The sequence below is a fragment of the Pollachius pollachius genome (genome assembly GCF_949987615.1).
Source record: "Pollachius pollachius genome assembly, chromosome: 4".
Classification (NCBI taxonomy): domain Eukaryota; kingdom Metazoa; phylum Chordata; class Actinopteri; order Gadiformes; family Gadidae; genus Pollachius; species Pollachius pollachius.
Window position 1 is genome coordinate 11,588,152 of NC_136937.1, and position 22,187 is coordinate 11,610,338.

The 22,187-nt window shown below is 42.3% G+C and overlaps 1 protein-coding gene across 1 annotated transcript; it reads right to left on the reverse strand.

Annotated features, from left to right (window-relative positions):
* Window positions 1-6,766: 6,766 nt before the first annotated feature.
* lrrc75bb (leucine rich repeat containing 75Bb) lies at window positions 6,767-21,589 on the reverse strand (the record flags this gene model as incomplete). The annotated part of the gene is made up of 4 exons (XM_079735834.1): window positions 6,767-7,346; window positions 12,177-12,289; window positions 17,391-17,519; window positions 21,299-21,589. 4 exons carry the CDS (start codon window positions 21,587-21,589, stop codon window positions 6,767-6,769), a joined length of 1,113 nt encoding a protein of 370 aa, XP_079591960.1.
* Between the last annotated feature and the right edge of the window lie 598 nt (window positions 21,590-22,187).

Sequence of the window (22,187 nt, forward strand, 5' to 3'; positions counted from 1 at the left end):
TCCATGCAATTTTCCATTCTGTGAATATTTGTATAATGAGAAGGCAAAACCATACATATATATATTTTTTTTTTTGTGTTCTTGTGCTTGCAGAAATAAGCATAAGAAGCATCAGATGTGCATCAAATTATGTTTGATGTCCATGTTGTCTCGTGACCGTGTCGGCAATTACTGCAGTATTCATATGAGGAATGATGAGGACCTACATCTCGTATGCAGCCCGCAACACGGGGTTTCCAGGAAAGACCTTTATCTACACATAACATGCCACCAGGGAGCAGCAGATAGCCGTGATGCGGGAGCAGTACCACAAATCACCACAGGATAACACTACTCTACTCAGGGCCGGGGGGGGGGGGGGGGGGGGGGGGGGTGCGTACTACAGTGAGAGTTTCAATGCGCGCTATCAATTAATCGCCTGTCCCCTCCCTTGTCCGTTCCATTTGGGAACATGAGACGTAGACATTATTAAACTATTCATTCTGTTTTGCTATCTAATGACAATCTTCATGACAACTATATAAGCAATAATCAAAGATCACAACTGGCCTAATTTAAAAAAAAATCCTAATGAATATAAATAGGTCTACCTGAAGTTTTCTATTCATCTGAAGTGTTAAAACGCTTCCAAGTTCTGCATTCATACTGAAATATTAAATTAAACTCTGCATTGCATATTCCTTATGCATTTGTTTTTTTTTTGTATAACGGAAATACAATCAATCACCGTCGGTTTACCTGGCTGCAGGCCTCATGGACCTATTAAAGAAGTGACGTGCATGAACATGGCGGAACGTGAACGTTTTTGTCTTTAAGGTCCATGGTTTTACTCAATATAAAAGAATCAACCATCATATTACATACTTTACTATTGATTGGCGTTGTAACGTCTGTCGGCATGACTTTGCTCAGTTTTAAACGTTGTGTACTGATAAACCAGCTCTAGATAAGGGCAAGTGTTGCCTTCCATACAGTGGCAATACTGTATGTGCTTCTCGTAAATAAAAGCAAAAGGATAGTAGGTGATAGGCATCAAGGAAATAAAGGCATACAAACTTCACAATCGTACAATTGTAACAGCGTCATGAGGTGTGTCATTCACGCGAACTTTCCGACGTCGCGAAAATGTTCCCCATAATTTCCAGTGATATGGACGCACCATTGGTTTTAGTGGCTGACGCCCCCGTGAGAGAAGCATCGGAGAGATGCCAGCGAACCCTGACGGCGACCACATGTCTGTCACTCTGAATATAACTCTCCGGAGCTCCTTTCATCAATGAACCACCGTGTGCAGCGCCAGATGCGTAATGTCATTTAGCAAGACCTGGTTTATGTCTAGCCTTGCTTTCAGCTTGTTTATATCTCATGAATGAGCCGGCTCATGAATGAGCCCGATCGGCGTAGGCCCAAGACAATGTGGTTTTTTGTTTGGGGCTTAAAAGATCAGAGGCCTATCATGAGCCGAGAAAAAAGGGGGCCACTAATGGTAGCTGGGCCAAGTGGCAACTTGCACCACAGCCACATCTTCAATGTAAGATCCCCTCTCAGGGGACCTACGAAACCTCTAAGCCCCAGGGCTCAATGGCAGGTAAATTCAGGCCTGGTAGTAGTAATAGGTAGTAGGGTCACAGTACGATAGCCGATATGGTAGTAGTAGCTACTAGGTGGATTAGGTCCTAGTAGGATAGCAGATAGCAAAAAACAGACATAATAAACCGTATGTGCTTATGAGATGAGCCATGTATAATCAAAGAGAGATATGACATACGAAAGTACAACGAAAATCTACTTAGACAATAAGCATGCATTCGCACAATTTTCAACTATTATTAACTATAGTTAACTTTAACCTTTAAGTTAGTGTAAGAATAGTGAGCGACACCGCCGGACTCCTTGTGGACGTAATGAAGCCTCCCCATCTCTTCCCTTCATGGATGATGAGAGCCAGATATACAGAGGTTTATAACCTTCTAGGGGCCAATTGACAGACAGTAGTATTGTATTGGCAAATGGTATAAATGAGTGACACGTGAATGTCCCTCAGGATGAAGTCCTTTGTTGACCTTTCCTTCAAATGGGATGGCTTATGGCTCCTTTAACCATAAGGTAAATACACTAATACAGCATTTAACACTTAGTCACGTTTGTGACAATGCTTGGTTAACCTTAACATATAAGTGAACTGAGAAAAAGACTGAGGTCATTGAATATAGAGAGATAACAGCTTCAGTGGTCATCCTAAAGCCAGCTCTAATCTAAACAATGGATCAGTAGCTCCTTGGAGAGGGCTATCAGGAGGGGAAATAAACTGGTTTCAAACATGTGGGCAAGATATTATTCATACTTCCTTTAAACCTCAGTCATTTTCTCCCATAGTACAAGTACTAGCACAAAGGGTAGGTAGTATGCTACTAGATAGGGTAGATAGTAGGCTATCTTGTTAAGGGATGGATATGCTTACAGACTGAAAACTGCTCCAACCTAGAACATTTTAGCCAATGGTTAATACATGATTATCAATATGTTGGGTTAGGTTTAGAGTAGGTTAACCCTTCCTACGGCAGTGAAGGCCTCTCCTATGAGCTGCTCTCCATGTTTCTTCCACCTCTGGTTACTTCTGATACACTCTTGAAGGCTTAAAGGTTGTATATTTTGTTCAATGTGGTAATTTGCATCCCTGTATTGAGGGGCCTTATAACATATAATAATACATAGATAATAAATATACCCAATAACCCTATTTTACGCTGCACATTTTGCATTATTATGGAAGGTCACGGGTCATAACCTCATTGCATCTTCACATTTGTGCTGTTATTTCATGTTTGGATTGCAGATCCCTATGGTGTTTTCTTTGTTCTTGTTGTTCTTATCTTCCCTTTAAGACTTCCAGTTTGTTCTTGTTTACCCCCACCCCCCTGTCCCCTGACTGTCATTGTGATGAAGAGACATGCAAGCCAGCCTATACCCTCTCTCACCATCCTTCTTCCCATGGTCCAGTGTTCTTTAGACTCCCAGTTTGACATCCACAGACGATGTGGAGCCAGTCTGGGTGGCCATCCTCTTTTGCACAGCAATCCCACGTAACATAACCAGTAACCAGAGATTGGTGTGTGTGTGTGTGTGTGTGTGTGTGTGTGTGTCTGTATTTGATTTTGTGCGTGCGTTATTACTACTTATGAAGCTAGTTTCTTAACGGATTCATAATCCAGGTTTTAAACATCTATCCAAATATAGGTATAGATGTATAGACAAATATAACTTTCATTTTAACAATGGGTCTTTAAATTAGGAAACCGTGAAAATCTATCCGAGTGCCGTAACCTTCTGTGTTTATCTGGTCATATATCAGCGCAATTGGATCAGAAGATAAACAAAATAGAGTGATGTTACAGGTCATAACATGAAAAAAGTAAAATTATAGTTGCTTCTTCCCCTTCCGTTTTAGTTGTATTCCCTTGAGGACTTTAAAGGCCAGGAGATGTCGCCAAACTCTCATTAAGAGGAGAGCTGGATGACAGTTCACCAGCCGCACCATTTGTTTGCTGTGGATCAATTGAGACAGGGTTAGTAACCTTAACCCTAACCCTGGCAACAAACCACGGTACGATCAATGATACCCACCGTCCCTTCAGACCCCTTGCCCTTTCGCGCGCGCACACACACACACACACACACACACACACACACACACACACACACACACACGCACACACACAGACACACACACACACACACACACACACACACACACACGCTTTCTGTGTCTGAAAGTTCTGCTTAAAGATGTTGTTCTAGCCAGCACCACTAGATGCATGGATACAAGTTTGAAACCACATCCATTTAGTTAACGACATTTATATAGTTAACATCTATCTGGCTACAACACAACATATTATTATCAGCCATCAATCTGTATTGTTAGCAACATCTATATATTTAACAACATTTACTGAGCATTTATATAGTTAACAACATCCATATATAACATCTATCTAACAACAAGTTAACATAATAAATATAATATAGATGTATATAACATAAATATCTACAACATCGACGTAGTTAACGTCTATAGTCAACAACATCTAGTTGCTTTTTTTTGTTAGATTCGGTTTTTAAACAGACAGTGATCAGTCGTTTATGAGACACAAATCCATCACATTACATCCTTGCCTCACGTATCACTTTTTTAAAGCAATACACTAATTAAATGAATTATTATCCCTATTAATGACAAGCCGCTGAGCTGTTTACACTTAACGCAGTATAAAAGCTCTAGGTAAGATTCAAGAGCTATCATCCCAGATCCATAACCTTCTTTGTTTATCTTCACATGCTTCACACAAGTTAGTGTCATTGGATTATGTAATAAACAAGAGCAACTGCATATATATTATACATTATTCCCTGAGTGTCAAAAGTGCAATTAGATATAATAACATTGATATCAGGGGTTAATGAGACATTAAGCAAAAAAATGGTTAATCCCCTTGTGCATCACAATGTTATAATTAATTATAATTATTAATATAAATGATTGCAAATATTATCACTGCAAAGAAAATAATTTTCAAAGGTTCAAATGGTAATGTAATTTTTGTAGGTTCTCTAAAGGTGAGACTTTTTTCAAATCAGAAAAAAAAGTGGATAACAATGTGGAAACAGCCAGTAACTGACCCTTGACCCTGAATTACCGTACATTTCTGTTGGCAGGTCTTAGCCTGGCCATTAACTAAGGACGTGCTTTGCTTGCAGCTGTATCAAAAGTGTATTAAGATCAGTACAATACAATATGTTTCTTTTTTTTAAATGTACATTTTACAGTCATATTAGCAGACACTTTTTCCAAAGCATTTCATTATATAACAGCTAAGTCAGACAATATTAGTTTGGCAGTTCTTCTAGTTGAATGCTAGAACATTTTCCAGCTCGCTCTCTGATTACATTGAATCGATTACTCCCTAACTCAATCTAAATACATTGATACATTCACAGAGCTGCTCGTCTGAAAGCGAAAGACTAAGAAGACGAGCATTACTCTCTTCACATTCATAACCTATGTTTTATGTCCGTTTGTTCCCAGATCTAGCACACACATCTACCATGCCCATTATTTTATAGACACACACAGGGACGGCCTATTTTGGGGGGGGCTAAGCCCCCCTAAGATGTTCAAAAGCCCCCCCCTACAATTTTTTTTGTTGTCAAGGAAATCGTAACATGCCTGCACTTAACATAATAAGCCAGAATATGAGTTGAAATAAATACTAATACAATTAGAAGTTGTCTTTAATTTGGATTAAAATAGTTTCCGAGAGCGCATTAATGGATACATTTTCTAACCTATTTTCCTTGAACTCACCCCAATATGTGGAACTTATTTATATTTTTAAAAAGGAGGACATCCTGAAGACTCAGGAGAAGGAAGCAGGAGGTCTTAAGGCAAGTAAAGAAAAGAAAGTGAGCCAGAAAACAGGCCCTGATAGATGCTCTGCTGTACTCTCTACTGTAATAAACGATGAATTAAAGAACCACTTTAAAGATGTTATGAAAATTCGACTATGCGCGCATGCACTTCAGACACTGCTAGGGGCTAAGCCCCCCAGCCTCTAAATCCTAGTGACGTCCCTGGACACACAACACACGCACGCCAGAACACCAATGAACGCACATGCACACACACACACGCATACAAACATGCGCATCTCATATCCATTGCGCATAGCCGATTATCCGTAACATTACCATTACAAAAGAATTTATTTGCACCCTAACAATATCTGTTGGCAGTATAATGTGTTTCCATTCTCCACTTTGTTCAAAATGATCAGCATGTCATTCATATTCAGACATTAAATAATTACATAAATATCAGAACCTACAGCCGTTGTTGTAAACACATCATAGTGTTCACATGCTTCAATACATGAGAGCCATAGCTTATCTCAATGTATTTTTCTCTGGTGCTTATATATCCATTTAAACACCAACTTTATTTCTGGGCAAAAGAGATGGATACAGGATAACATGCCATGCGAGATTACAAACATTACAAAATTCTTAAAGTGCCATTTAAATCAACAGTATATATCATATAATATAATGAGCCATATATATAATATCATATAAAAAACATTTGAAAATTCAGCGTCATTTCAATAAAACACTTTAATCTTTCATGCTGCATCAAGCGTGTCTCTTTTTCAGCCCTTATTATTTCTGTGCCATCTAATTTCTTACCTCTTTCTGAGGAACTGATTCTGTAGTGTGGTTCTGAGGCTGACCAGCCAGAGCTTAAGTGGCCTTTGATTTGGTTGTACGTGTGTGTGCAGCTGTAAGGGGAAAAACCACAACCTCTTTTACTCAGCATCAGAGACAACTGTATGTTTCTCACCAAAGCTTCTTTTTAATTAGTTCTCAACAAAAAAGGGGGGCAGCACATAATGAGAAAGATGTTGTGCCCAACCTTATTGGAAGGTACAAGGACATGCACAATCCACTACTGAGGTATCCTTTTCTCACTGAGGTCTTCCTGGCACACAGTCTCATACCACTCTTCCTCTTGACATGCTGGCTGGCTGACTGGATGGCGTCTGTTGACTTGCTACTGGCAGACTGGATGCCATCTGTCGATGCGCTTGGATGTCTGTCTGACCGACTGGATGTCTGACCGGTTGTCTGAACGCAGACGGATTACAATACTATAGAAAACTCAATAATAAATAAAAAACAATTACAAAAAGAAAAGCGACACAAATCACCTTTAACTGAGTCTCGCCGCTACACAGTTTGCTCCGCCCCTCCCCAAATCCTCCTCTTCACCTCTCTCCTCCTCATCCTCCTCCTCCTCCCTCTCCTCGTCCTCCCGGAGACCCGCCTCCCCTGTCGTCGCCCTGGGGTCGCCGCGGCGCCGCTCGTGGATGGTGGGCAGGCTGCCACGCAGACCGTAGCGCCGGCGCAGGCCCACCAGCAGGGGCTGGGGCACGGTGCAGATGTCCACGTTGTTGCCCAGGTCCACCCAGGCCAGGCTGGGGAAGCGGCCCGCGTCCTTCAGGGCCTCCGACAGGTCCTTCAGCACGGCCGCCGTCAGCCGGTTGCCGTTGACGGCCAGCGTGGTGAGGCCCGGCAGGCCGGCCAGGCCGGGCAGCAGCAGCCGCAGCCCGTCGTCCCGCAGCTCCGTGAAGCTGAGGTCCACGGCCGACACCGCCCCCTCGCCGGCCCCGACCGGCCCACCCGCGCCCTGCAGGTGGCGGGCCAGGCGCCGGAGGTCCCGGCCCGACAGGGGGATCCCCGACAGGTTGACAACGTCGCCCGGCGGCTTCTTGTCCAGGGTGGTCTTTAGGCTGTTAGGGGGTACAGGGAACAGGGATCTTGATTAAGCCAATATTAAAGGGTAATTCCGGTGTAAAATGGATTTGGGATATGTTTTGTATGATTACGAGTTGAAACGTTCGTTTTGGAGCATAAAAAACGCATATAGACGCTTTCTTCAGTTGGCTGTTTTTAGCCGATTCTATCAAAACGCTATAAACTTGGAACGATGGGGGCACTGGTTATGGTAAAAACTAAAGCGCTATTTTAAACCACTTAAAAGGCTAAAAGTAGCCCGACACTTTTTTGGTAGTATAATAAGGGTCTTAACATATAAAACGAGGCATTGAACACAGAGCTTGCGTGTTGCTGATGGATGTCACAATCTCTGTGTTCGTCAATCTACCTATCGAGCCTTAAAAACAAAATGGCGTCGACGGGTGATCTACTGATGGTATTGTGTGTATAAAATGTCCTTTTTAATAAACAACCTGTACACTTACAAAGTTCTCAATGCCTCGTTTTATATGTTAAGACCCTTATTATACTACCAAAGAAGTGTCGGGCTACTTTTTGCCTTTTAAGTGATTTAAAATAGCGATTTAGCTTTTACCATAACCAGTGCCCCCATCGTTCCAAGTTTATAGCGTTTTGATGGAATCGGCTAAAAACAGCCAACTGAAGAAAGCGTCTATATACGTTTTTTGTGCTCCAAAACGAACGTTTGAACTCGTTACATTACAAAACATATCCCAAATCCATTTTACACCGGAATTACCCTTTAAGGCAACATACCCTACACCGGCCAAGGAATTTTTAACCAAGAATTTATGTCTTCTTTGTCTTTGCCCGACAGAGACAAGAGGGGTGAACTGATCTTCCGCCACACACACTCTTTCTGTGTCTATAATTAAATCTTTTTGGTTAAAAATTAATTTTTGCATTTTTTTTCTTGAAGATTCCATGAGTTAAAGACGAAGGTATTGGAGGACACGCAGCAAATGAACACAGGCAGGAATTGAACCCGGGTCCATGTCGTTTGGACTGAGCCTTAATGCTAGCAGCTCTACCCAGTGAGCCAACCTGCAAAATTGTCATATGGAAATATGCTTTAATGGTTTTAATGGCATAGGCAAAATAAATGTGAACGAAACTTAAACATAGGTGAAAATTGTGAACTTACACAGGTATTTCTAAAACGTGTATGATTGTATAAAGCTATTTCAAAACTAGTAAAAAGTAAAACGTTTGAAATTGGAAAGCCGGAAGGGTTGTTTCCGGTTAATGTTTACATTCCCTGAGTTATATTCCCAGTGAAGGTCATATTCCCGTAAAGCAAAGCTCCCTTCCCCCATCTATCCTTCTCCCTCTCACCTATCTAGTTCCTGTAAGTGATTCAGTTGCATTAGTGCATACAAATATAACAACAGCCCTGCTTACTGAAACAACACACAACAAAACATGCTAAAAACATATTTTACGTTTGCTGTGGATCCAACTTCTTTCGTAGATCAATCAAAGTCAAACGGCTTAATCTTTAACCGGGAGATGCAAACATTGTTGTCACAAAGGCTTGTGTGCGTGACAAGCTAGTTCCCTCAATGGATGACAGATGTACAAGTCTTCTGATTGGTCGCCCTTTAGCTCATGCTCCTGTTTTATGGCAGCTTAGATAGCGCTGGCTCACGTCATTAAAAGCCCAGTGCCGCTCCACGGGTCAGGCCGTCGATGATTGCCTTGCAGTAAAGAAGAGTAATGAAATTCTTTTTTTTCTTTTTTGATATCTTCAATCCGACCGCTACCAAATGTGCTGAAGGCACACATTTTAAAAAAGGCAATAAAAAAGATGGGTTTGATAAATCTGGAAGTCAATACCAATGGAAGACACATTATGAACCAAATCAGGCAATCAGCACTTCTGTTATGATTCACAGCGTAGAAAAATATGAAATCCTGCACTAAATCTCTTTCCCAATTACTTCTAACTCTGAATCTTTGTCTTCGTTTGGGTTAACAGAGTTGATTGTTAACGCTTTTGATATTCTAATAGCATTCTGTCTGTGCTTTATGTTCTGTTATGGTGTACTGTTATGTTGTACTGTTGTGTTGTTATATTGTGGTGTACTGATATAGTTTGCTGTTGCGCTGTACTGTTGAGTTGTACTGTGGTGGTGTACTGTTATGGTGTACTGTTATGATGTACTGTTGTGGTGTACTGTTATGATATACTGTTGTGGTGTACTGTTATGATGTACTGTTATGGTGTACTGTTATGGTGTATTGTTATGATGTACTGTTGTGGTGTACTGTTATGGTGTACTGTGGTGGTGTACTGTTGTGGTGTACTGTTATGATGTACTGTTGTGGTGTACTGTTATGATGTACTGTTATGGTGTACTGTTATGATGTACTGTTATGGTGTACTGTTATGGTGTACTGTTATGATGTACTGTTGTGGTGTACTGTTGTGGTGTACTGTTGTGGTGTACTTTTGTGGTGTACTGTTATGGTGTACTGTTATGGTGTACTGTTAAGATGTACTGTTATGGTGTACTGTTATGATATACTGTTGTGGTGTACTGTTATGGTGTACTGTTGTGGTGTACTGTTATGGTGTACTGGGGTGGTGTACTGTTGTGGTGTACTGTTGTGATGTACTGTTATAGTGTACTGTTATGGTGTACTGTTATGGTGTACTGTTATGATGTACTGTTGTGGTGTACTGTTATGGTGTACTGTGGTGGTGTACTGTTGTGGTGTACTGTTATGATGTACTGTTGTGGTGTACTGTTATGATGTACTGTTATGGTGTACTGTTATGGTGTACTGTTATGATGTACTGTTGTGGTGTACTGTTGTGGTGTACTGTTGTGGTGTACTGTTATGGTGTACTGTTGTGGTGTACTGTTGTGGTGTACTGTTATGATGTACTGTTATGGTGTACTGTTATGGTGTACTGTTATGGTGTAGTTATGATGTACTGTTGTGGTGTACTGTTGTGGTGAACTGTTATGGTGCACTGTTATGGTGTACTGTTATGGTGTACTGTGGGTGACATGGGTGAGGAGGGGAGATGGGTGAGGAGGGGACATGGGTGAGGAGGGGACAGGGTGAGGAGGGGAGATATGGCAGGACTGGTGGGCGCGCGTGTTTGGCTGTGGGGGAAACAAACAGCGTGACGCAGGCGGTGGGAGGCTGTCAAACCAAACCAGTGCTCTCCAAACTGGGCTAATTGCTCAGGGACCGCCTCGTCGTGATCATCATTAGCAGATGCTTTTTCATAACAATAACTGTGTGACAGTTTGACTGTTGCGTAACCAGACATGTGCGGGGGGGGCGGGGGGGGGGGTTGTGTGTTGTGGTTTTGCAAAGCCTTTTTCCGCAGTATTTATATTTTTGCTAAGCTGTCGTTTCGCAGTTCCTTCTGACTTCATTATTTATTTACCGCTTCCACTTTATTCCTTTCTTCGTGGATTAATCACTGGTCATAACCACCTATTATAATACGCCCAGGGGGTCTGACCCACCACGGCCTCCCAGAGCAGCAGAACAACGCCGGGGCCATAAGCTACGCGCATTAACACTCCCACGTCAGCTTACATGCCCAGAACGTTCTTCACCCATCGGGTATGCAGTGTTTCTTACATGGAAGTTCATTAAAACAGGGAAAGTGCATTTATGCGGCTCATGGGCAAACTTAACTCACTTTAACTCACTTTAACTCGGTTGACCTCCGGTTCGTCCAATGTTTCCTCCTTTCTAAACATCTCTCATCTGAATTAATTCTCCAACTTAAGTTCTTATTTCTGTCTTTTTCTTGGGCAGGGTTTAAGTCTCGGCCGAAAGGTTGTGGGTTTGAACACAGTGTGGTGTCTGACTTAAGCCAACCGACGTCTACTTGCTCAATCCTCAAGTGGTTCTTCAAGTAAATTCCCTGTAATTCACTACGGAACCTTTGCAAGATGAGTAAACGAGACAAACCCGTAAATGATCTAAACCAGGGGTCAGAAACCTTTTCAACATGCAGGGCCAGTTTGACATTTACTCGTTAATGAGTGTGCCTTAAGCAACAATATATTAAAAATTAAGCTCAATTATGACACAGCGACCAAAAACATTTCCAGAAGACCTGGAATTGTATTATTTCCATATAGTCCACAGTCATGCATCAACATTTTAATGGTTTTTTTGGTTGTTATATTTGCAACATGGGCTTACAAATTATAATTACATATGTCCCATCTTAAAACACCATTTTCAGAAACTCATTCAAAAACATATTTGCACTGTGAGCAATGTAAAAAATGAGAATTTATGAGAATGTTGGAACCATCCACATCAATATCTTTAAGACATGTACAGATTTGCAAAACCATGTGAAGGCGATGCATACAGGCCACTTGCAACAATATTTTTAATATTATCTTCTATATTACTCACAACATAGGTTTAAAAACTATTAATTGATCCCATTTCAGAACACTGCTTTCTGTAACTAATTGAAACATATTTGCACTGGGAGGAAATGCCCCAAACCGAATAAAGTTAAAAAAAGAAATCGGTAGTAATGATTATGCTGCCGCATTGTGCGGTGAAATTTTTTAATAATAACAATAAAATAAAAGTAAAAATTAAGTGTGTCAATGATTATGCTGCCCCGTGCCAGTGGTGGCACGCGTGCCTAGGGTTGCGACCCCTGATCTAAACGTACCCAGAAACAAACAAACAGTTTGACTTCAGCCAGTTACTCTAAATAAAAACACTGTCTAACTAACGATGGAAGTGTCCAGTAAAAAAAGGGGTCCCGGAAAAACAGCGGATGTTAGGACAGAAGGGACGGAGGGACGGAGACATGGACTCACCAGGCCTGAGGCTTCCTCCGCGGCACGCTGTGCCGCGTCCACTTGGAGTGCGGCGTCAGGTGGAACATCAGCTGTCTGCACATCTTGTTGGTGGACTTTAAGGACTCCCCCTCCTGCATTGGGTCAAGAGCCCGTATGGATTAGGGATAGAACAGAAAGAATACTAATGGGGTCCCCCCCGCATACAAGTGTTCACCTCAAGGAGGGAAGCAATTAGTAATTTGTAAGCACTCGTCATTTGGGCCGTGTCTGCGAATTCATATGCATCGGTCACGGCTTGGGAAGGGAGCTGGACCCAAACGCAGAGACCATCAGACCCAGAAGGGTGGTATGCAAAAGGCAGCTTAACTTCATGTACACAGACACAAACACACTCACAACAATAATGAAGAGGCGACGGAACTTTAATACAGTACATGACCACACGTGAACAGAATGACTCATTGTCGTGTGGTGCTGGGTCCGGATCAAAACAGTACATGAAATTATATATATTGGAAGAACCTCATTATTTCATGTTGTTGCAGTGTTTTGTGGTTTTATTATTGTTGTTTGTTTTTAACGAATTTCACTGTGGTCACGTTGGACCATGTCTTGCTTTCTACTTCGCCTCCCTCCGTCGCTCCCTCACTCTCTCTCTCTTCCTCTCTCCCTCTGTCTCTTTCTCTCTCTCTCTCTCGCTCTCTCTCTGTCTTCCTCTCTCTCTCTCTGTCTCTTTCTCTCTCTCTCTCGCTCTCTCTCTCTCTTCCTCTCTCTCTGTGTCTCTTTCTCTCTCTCTCTCTCTCTCGCTCTCTCTGTCTTCCTCTCTCTCTCTGTCTCTTCCTCTCTCTCACTCTCTCTCTCTTCCTCTGTCCCTCTCTTCCCTTTAAACAGATTGAGTGAAGCAGAGCAGGGTAAATCTAATTAATGCTACAACACAACAACAAGAAAGAGGCAACGCAGCGAAAGAGAGGGGGAGCGAGGGGGAGAATAAAAAAGACAGGCCGTTGAGCCTCTGGCGACGAACCAACCCACTCCTTTTCCTTGATGATCCAGCCATGACCACGCACACACATCCTCTCATCCTCTGCTGTAAAAACCTCAGAGATTGAGGAATGAATGTACTTCTAAAGGTGCATGACGAGACTAGTTTCCAGAAGTGCTTCATGTTAACAACAATATGAACATTTTAAGAAAAAGGAAATTGGTTTGTTTCTATAAAGTCTTTATACAATGGTTGATATGGTTGTAATGCCCGGGCTCTACTAATATACAGTATTTTATATAATTTATAATATATCTGATATTTATAATATGATATCAGCTTTACAATAAAATGTTTCTTCTTCTACTACTTATGTATATTATATACTATATATTAAATAATATAATGTCAGATATCGTTAGCCTCACAGCATAATTGCCTAAGTCATATTTTAAGGTTCATCTTGTGTCAAAGTAAATAAAAAGTAAAATAGATGACTCAGGCAGATAGTGCTTATGGAATGTAAAGAGCAATCTGATTGTCTTAGCATATAGCCAATGCGGTACAGGGAATCAGCAGCATTAGGAGAGTGGAGTTGGATATCACAATTTGGCAAAAATGTGACTTGGGCAATTATCCTATAAGGCTAACGATATACAATAATACGGTTCTCATGACTGGGCACTCTAAGTGGGCCGTTTCCGACTATGGAGGGCAGGCTCACACCAATTCTAGACCTGTATAAGTCCTTAATGGACGGCAGGTTGGCAGTAGTTCTGGACCTGTATAAGTCCTTAATGGATGGCAGGTTGGCAGTAGTTCTAGACCTGTATAAGTCCTTAATGGACGGCAGGTTGGCAGTGGTTCTAGACCTGTATAAGTCCTGAATTGACGGCAGGTTGGCAGTAGTTCTAGACCTGTATAAGTCCTTAATGGACGGCAGGTTGGCAGTAGTTCTGGACCTGTATAAGTCCTTAATGGACGGCAGGTTGGCAGTAGTTCTAGACCTGTATAAGTCCTTAATGGACGGCAGGTTGGCAGTAATTCTAGACCTTTATAAGTCCTTAATGGATGGCAGGTTGGCAGTAGTTCTGGACCTGTATACGTCCTTAATGGACGGCAGAATGGCAGTAGTTCTAGACCTGTATAAGTCCTGAATTGACGGCAGGTTGGCAGTAGTTCTGGACCTGTATAAGTCCTGAATTGCCGGCAGGTTGGCAGTAATTATGGACCTGTATAAGTCCTGAATGGATGGCAGGTTGGCAGTAATTCTGTACCTGTATAAGTCCTGAATTGACGGCAGGTTGGCAGTAATTCTGGACCTGTATAAGTCCTGAATTGACGGCAGGTTGGCAGTAATTCTGGACCTGTATAAGGCCTGAATGGACGGCAGGTTGGCAGTAGTTCTGGACCTGTATAAGTCCTTAATGGAGGGTAGTTTGGTACCAATCATTTTTGCTGCATTCCCTTTCAGTCTGTTCTCCTTCTGATTGCTGGCCGATCCAAAGCAGACAGTGCTGGATGTGCAGAGAACTGGCTGGATCGATGCAGAGCAGAACTGGATCAGCAGTATCGTCGGCTGGGCCTTTTTGATGATTGTTTCTTAGTTGGACAGGACACCCACTTTGGGTCCTGTGAGATGGTAGCTTCCAGGCTCGTAGTCAGGCTCGTCACCGTCCCAGAGGAGGCTGATGACCTCCTGAGGGTGATAGATGACCTCCTGAGGTGAGAGATGGACCCCTGATGTCAGGTGAACCCTAAAGTTGAGAGACGACCTCCTAAGGAACCGATTATCTCCTGAGGAACCGAGGAGCTCCCAAGGAACATCTGACCTCTTGGGGAAGCGATGACCTTTGAAGATGCAGTCGTTGTTGCGGAGGGAGAAGGGCAGAGAGGACAGCATAACCCCCTGGGGGGCTGCAGGGCTGATTGTCCGGGTCCTGGATGTGTGATCCCAGCCTCACTCGCTGCCTCCCATCTGTCAGTTTGTGACCCACAGAGAGGTGGGACAGAAACAGTGCAGTACTCATAAACTGTTTACCAACAGTCTACTCGCTGGTAAAATTAGCAGGGGGGTTAGGAGGGGAGGGCTTCCAGGGCGATGGTGTTGGAAGTATCTATATCAATACACAATATATAACATAATATCATATTTACAATTCAATATACTTCTAATAACTATGCTTATATTATTATATAGTATAATAATATAGGGATAGGTTCAGATAATTATACATTATATAATACGTAGTATATATTATCAGACGTACAAAATAATTTGGTTCTAATGGCTGTGCTGTTTAACATATTATATAATGTACGGTTAGGGTTTAATAATTATATTGAGGCGGATGGCTCACAGACAGGTCCACACACACACACACACACACACACACACACACACACACACACACACACACACACACACACACACACAGTCAGGTCTTATCCAAGTTCCTGCTGTCTTGAGTCTCCCATAACACCTGCTAACTTCCTGCTGTCTAGTCTCCGACAGAACCTGTACAATTTCTGCGGTCCAGTCTCAAACAGCACCTGCTCACTTGCTTCGGGAACACACTGGAATACTCACAGGAATTTCCCTGAGGAGGTTAGACTCAAACGCTTCTTAAACGGGAGGTTTTAAGCACCAACTTGGTGTTAGTTGGTGGCTGTTATATTAAATAGCTACCTGAGTTGCTATTATATGATATAGCTTTCTGATAGCCTGACTGAATGTCATTGGAAGTAAAAGAAGAGAGAAGGTGCTTTAAGGTAGTAAATGGTGGTACATGTGATCTTGCCAAGTTTAATTACCAAATTGAGCTGATTAAACACCTGCAGAAGAAAACGTGGTCGCTTAATTGCTTACACTAAGAATGCTTCTCATATCAAATATATATTCAAATTTGAATCTTTTAAAAATAGAATGTTACACTTGCATTTTCTGGTCAGCAAAATGGGCCTATGTTGGGCCTAAGTGGAAAAAAGGGGTACGGCTCTTCTGATAAGCAAAGCAATAATACCAAGTAAATATAGAGACAGAGAAAGTTAGGTATCCGATTCTGTGATATAGCCTTTCAAACAACAATGTTTAGCTTACAGAGTGTTTTCTAGGCTATACCATAGGCATTTCATTGCTATAATATTAGTAAAACAATGACATCTGGAGAATACATTTTGGTGCCGACTTGAGCAGAGATAGGTGGGACTTGAATACGATAGGCTGATATTGGAAAATGACTGGCCAATCACAGAGCGAAAAAAAACATTTGTTTTTCACCTTGATTGTTCGCAAAGTAATTTCCCTGTGGGAATAATAAAAGTACATCTCTAATTAGCTATCTCGATATTTATCTTCTTTTCTAACTGAAATACAATTAAGGCAAGAGCAGACATTGCTGCGAGTGTTAACTTGCCTTGCAAGTTCATTGAATCAAGAAGTTAACTTAATTAAGGTCCCTCTTTCAGTGTAAACAGTGTTCATATCCACCACATGTCGGCCCGATTTAGCTGCTAACAAAATTGAATGATATGAATTTTTTATGTTTAAGTGACAATTTATGCATATCTGTATCCATTTAAGAGACAACAAATAACATTTAACAGATATTTCAGAAATACCTAATAAAAAAACGATGAAAAATACCATACTCTACGGTATTATCAAAGTAATATCACAATAGCTCCCTCTTGCTTGGAGAAATGTTGTTTAGCCCTTGCAATAAACAGCACCGAACTGTTGTTTCCTTGATGGTACCTGAAAGACCAAAAAGTCTGGGTTGTTGTTATATTTATAGCTAAACAAAACCCTTGTGGTATTATAGTATATATTTGTGTGGTGAACTATGAAGTGTTTTATTAGTTTGTCAGTGTATATTATACAATTCATTCTAAAATTAAACTCTAAAATTGTATTTTTCTCGTTCTATAAGCACAGAAGGCACAATTTCAGGAACCAATACTCATTTACAAATGCCTCTTTTGTCTGCGGGCTTTAGAAAACAGCTCCTTTCCTGGAATGCATCGGGACCTCAAACTCCCCTTGCAGAATACAAATGCACCAGAGAACTCTGGCTGGTGGCTTCGGTAAATGAGCCAAAGTTGTGTGTTGAATAAACATGCTTATTGACTTGTGCATATTGCCTGTATTCTTGACCCCCGCCCCCCAACACCCCCCCATCCCCGTTATGTAATGTTCAATATTTGACCCTTTGGGGGGGGGGGGGGGGGGGGGGGGGGGATATACGGACCCTTTTCGGGCAGTGCATGTCCCTGGCGAGGTGGAGCAGCAGTTCGTGGGAGATGGGGTCCACCAGGTGGAGGAAAGCTGCGTTTTTATACAAGATGTGGTTGAGGGACGTCGCCTGGAGGCCCAGATCCTGGGGAGGGAACACACGACACAAACCATGGGCACCCGTTACAGACATGGCTTTTATTAATCATTTGAACCCCCGTCCTCCTTGAATGCAGAAGAGATGTTAAGAGATGGATAGATGGATCATGTTGAAGTACTGTGTAATACTGCCATGTAACACGCCATTCATCCTGACCCTCGCCCTAACTACCTAGGATCATCCCTGTGCGTTGATCAGCTATCGTCTGCATGTGTGTGGTGGCTTAATGAAACCAGGGATTGGCTGGTGTGGTGTCTTGGTCAGGCTGAGTCAGGGTTAGGGTAAGTTAGGGTTAGGGTTAGTTAGGGTGGCGTCGGAAGGTTTGGTGTCTTGGTTAGGGTTAGTTAGGGTGGCGTTGGAAGGTTTGGTGTCTGGGTTAGGGTTAGTTAGGGTGGCGTCGGAAGGTTTGGTGTCTGGGTTAGAGTTAGTTAAGGTGGTGTCGGAAGGTTTGGTGTCTGGGTTAGAGTTAGTTAAGGTGGCGTCGGAAGGTTTGGTGTCTGGGTTAGAGTTAGTTAAGGTGGTGTCGGAAGGTGTGGTGTCTGGGTTAGGGTTAGTTAGGGTGGTGTCAGATGGTGTGGTGTCTGGGTTAGGGTAAGTTAGGGTGGGGTCAGCATGTGTGGTGCGTTAGGGTTAGTTAGGGTGGTGTCAGCTGGTGTGGTGTCTGGGTAAGGGTTAGTTAGGGTGGTGTCAGCTGGTGTGGTGTCTGAGTTAGGGTAAGTTAGGGTGGTGTCAGCTGGTGTGGTGTCTGGGTTAGGGTTAGTGAGGGTGGTGTTTGTTTGCAATATTAGGTAGGCTCTTTCTGTTTTCAGTGAGAGGATGTGCAATATATCAAGTGCTGCAGGTGGTGTTTTAGGCTTCCGTGTCAACATCAGTGAGTTCAGAAATATCCTTTATAGTCGGGGCAATGCATGTTCCCACATACAACTGTCACACACACACACACACACACACACATACATACATCCACACACACACAAACACACACACACAAACATACACACACACACACACACAAACACACAGGCACACACGCACACACAAAAACACATACACACATGCATGCACACACACACACACACACAAACACACACCACACACAAACACACCCATACACACATGCATGCACACACACACACACACACACACAAACACACACGCACACACACAAACACGTACATACACACAAACACGCACATACACGCACACACACACACAAACACACAGGCACACACGCACACACAAACACACACATACACACATGCATGCACACACACACACGCACACACAAACACGTACATACACACAAACACGTACATACATACATGCACGCACACACACACACACACACACACACACACACACACCTTGTACTATGCTGTTACACTGACGATTAAAACAAACATATTTTAAGATGACTAAATATAAACAGAAGAAATTTGAGACAAATACAAATTGTTCCCACGTCTACCTACTCTAGGATAAAAGCTTTGTAGAGGAAACTCTAAAAAGCATAATGTAACCAGCACACCACGCATTCATTCATTCCCAGCCTTTACCCCCCTCAAAAGGTATTTTTAAACCAATGAAAGGGAACATATAACAGCATATAAACTATGTATTGAAAGAATATACATAATGCATAAAGTATATCATATATGCACTCTGTGAACTGACATGGTCATGGTTCCTGAAGGAGAACAATGGCGTCTTGTGTAGCACTGTAAAACACGCTCCACACTCTGACAGCCCTAATACTTATGGGATACGGGCGGCCGGCTGCGGAGGAAACGTCCCATCAGCATATTCCCCTTTTCCAGCTCTCAAGCCGGATTTATTGTGGGATTCCCTGAAGCTGGGCTGCCCTCCAGGACTGTGTGAAGCAGACTGCAGACTGCTACCGCTGGCCTGGATGTCATAGAAACACTGTGAGCTGGGGATGGTCCTGAATGCAGATTGGTTCAATCGACGACTCAGTATCCCAGGCCCCAGTATACGACACGATCGATTCTTCAAGATGTACCGTTGTATCAGCAACATCTCCTTTGGAATTGCGTGTTGCATTGGATGGCATGATGAGCGCGCTCTGAGAAGCTTTATAGGTGTCTCTGATGATGTCTGCCTTGTCACTAAGAAAGTACAGTGGAAAAAAGTCCCCCCCCCCCCCCACACACACACTTAGACACACACACTCACTCTATTCTGACTATTACAGATACATCTTCCAGGTCTGCCCACTCAGACTCCCATCTGCTGAGAAAACTGCTTGGTTGCTGCTCATGCAACATTAAAGAGTGACCAAAGCTGAAGCCCATTGGCCCACAAATAAAAAAGCTATTAGAGCAGTTCAGAGTAAATTCGATAATAACTGCATCTCAGCACGTTACTCATGCTATCTACATCACTGCATGTTATTTATTCTATCTGCATCGCTGCATGTCACTTATTCTAAATGCATGGCTGCACTACTCATTACGCCACACTTTACATATTCAATGGGTTTGTTTATTTGTTTTTGTTTTCTTTTTTTTAATAGCTTGATGGATTATCACTTCAGAAATTTCAATATCAGCCCATACAAATGAAGTTAAAGGGCCATAAACTAGAGACGGTATGCTAATCGAGTTCTGCCTCACAGATATTGCTTCTTGCTCCTCCTGATGGCCTCCCGGGAGGGATGGCGGCTCAGCTGCTGTGACATCCACCATCTCAAAGCCCTACCTCCAGCTTACCCCAACAGCACTAACTGCACAGATCTGCAGCTAGTGCCAGTGTTATGGTTTTTAGTCAGATGGGAGGGAAAAGAGCATTGCATAAGCCTCCTCCCAACACGCGGCATTGATGGCATTGCAATCAGCAATCCGACTCGTTATAAGCTCTCGTAGAGAGTTTGTATTGAAGGAACAGGGTGTGAATCTGGGTCTTACTTAAGATAAGATGTAAGGGCCTTTTTAGGAGGCCATGTGAAATCAATGCATTGTAACAGGCTGCCTCACAGATGATGATGAAATGCAATGAGGTGAAGTCATTATGAGAGTACAAACATGAGTGCATTAATAAAAGCGTACGGCATCTAGTCCATCCGAGCTGTGGAAATTAAATGGGAAATGCCAAAAGGTATATATTTCGCATGGAATCTACGTGGGGAATTTTTCTGTCATGGTAACAAATTTCAGCCAGCAAACACCTATTTTCTATTTTTGTGAGCTAGGTGGCTGACAGCAAAGTGTGTGTAATCACAAGCTACAGGGATAGTGATTCTGAACTACACAACAGCTATGCAATATTCTACATCCAATCCATGCGTGCATTGCTGTTGATTCCAATTGTGTGTGATAACAAAAACCTTCACCATATCAGACTTGCTAATTACTGGCTGGGCAAATAGCTGGCTGGGTTTTCCAGTGATTTTATTTTTGTAGAGGAGTTGAATGCAGCACTTTGTGATGGTTTGAAAGATGAATTAAGGATCAATAAAAACAGAAGACATAGGACAATGCACATTTTCACAAATTACACATGTTTTTATTTAAATATTACTAATACTATGTTATTTTTTGTATTAATAATTCAAATTCATATGTATATACTTGTTTACTTAGGGTTAGCCCCAGTGTTTATATATATATGCAAATGTAGGGTTTCAAACGTAAGTTCTGATAACATTATGGTTACAATTGTGCACAAACATGAGCTTGCTTTGCAGAATATTGACACTTCCTAACCTTTAATTGCTAAATACTTTATAATAATTTAAACTTCCTCACCTTTCTCAACAATGTCAGCACTTCGGCTGCCTGCTCCGTCTTCTGGTCGCCCAGAAGCGTTTGCATCTCCCGGATCCAGGCGACTCGTCGCACGTACGGACTATGGTTGGTTTTCCGCAGCAACCCTGGGAGCTTGTCCGACCGGAGCGCGAGGTACGGGAACGCGAAGCCTGCTCCACCTCCGCCTGCACTTCTCCCCGAGTCTCCGCATCCCTCCGTCCTCGGACGTCTCCTCTTGGACAATTGGCCGTCAATGTCCAGGCTACTTGGTCTGGTTAACTTAGAACCCATTAACCCTCAGAGAAGACGCTTTGATGAACTCGCAGACAAATTAATTGGGCGCAATGTAGCCATAACTAGCACGTTTCAACTTGGTTTGTGAAACAACGCGACACCAACCGCTTCCTAACCCTCCTCACCCTGTACGGTGGACAAGAAGTCGCTGTTCTTTTGAAAAGCCCTATCTTAAAATAACGTTTCTTTTCAAGTTTAGTAGTAATTTCTATTGTTATAACAGCAGGGTACCAAGATGTGTTAGCCGGCGGTACTGTATATAGTGTATACAACACAGACAAGTCCAGCTGTACAGGCTACTCTGCTGCTGCTGATCGCATCGTCCAATCACAGAGTGAGTTCCGTCTAGTAGTCTAATCTATTCATCTAACCATATTAAACATCTTCTCTCTGTTCTACATTTACCCAACTCGATAGAGAGAGGGGATTTACACCATATCGAATATATAGACTAGTAATACTTACACTATTATGCTCATGCTAAAAAAAAACATTACAAAATGAAAACTAGTAGCCAAATACTACTTTACTGTTTTTATTTGATTTAAAAAACAAAACAAATGCAGATAGTTTTTACGATAAGTAGCACTTGATT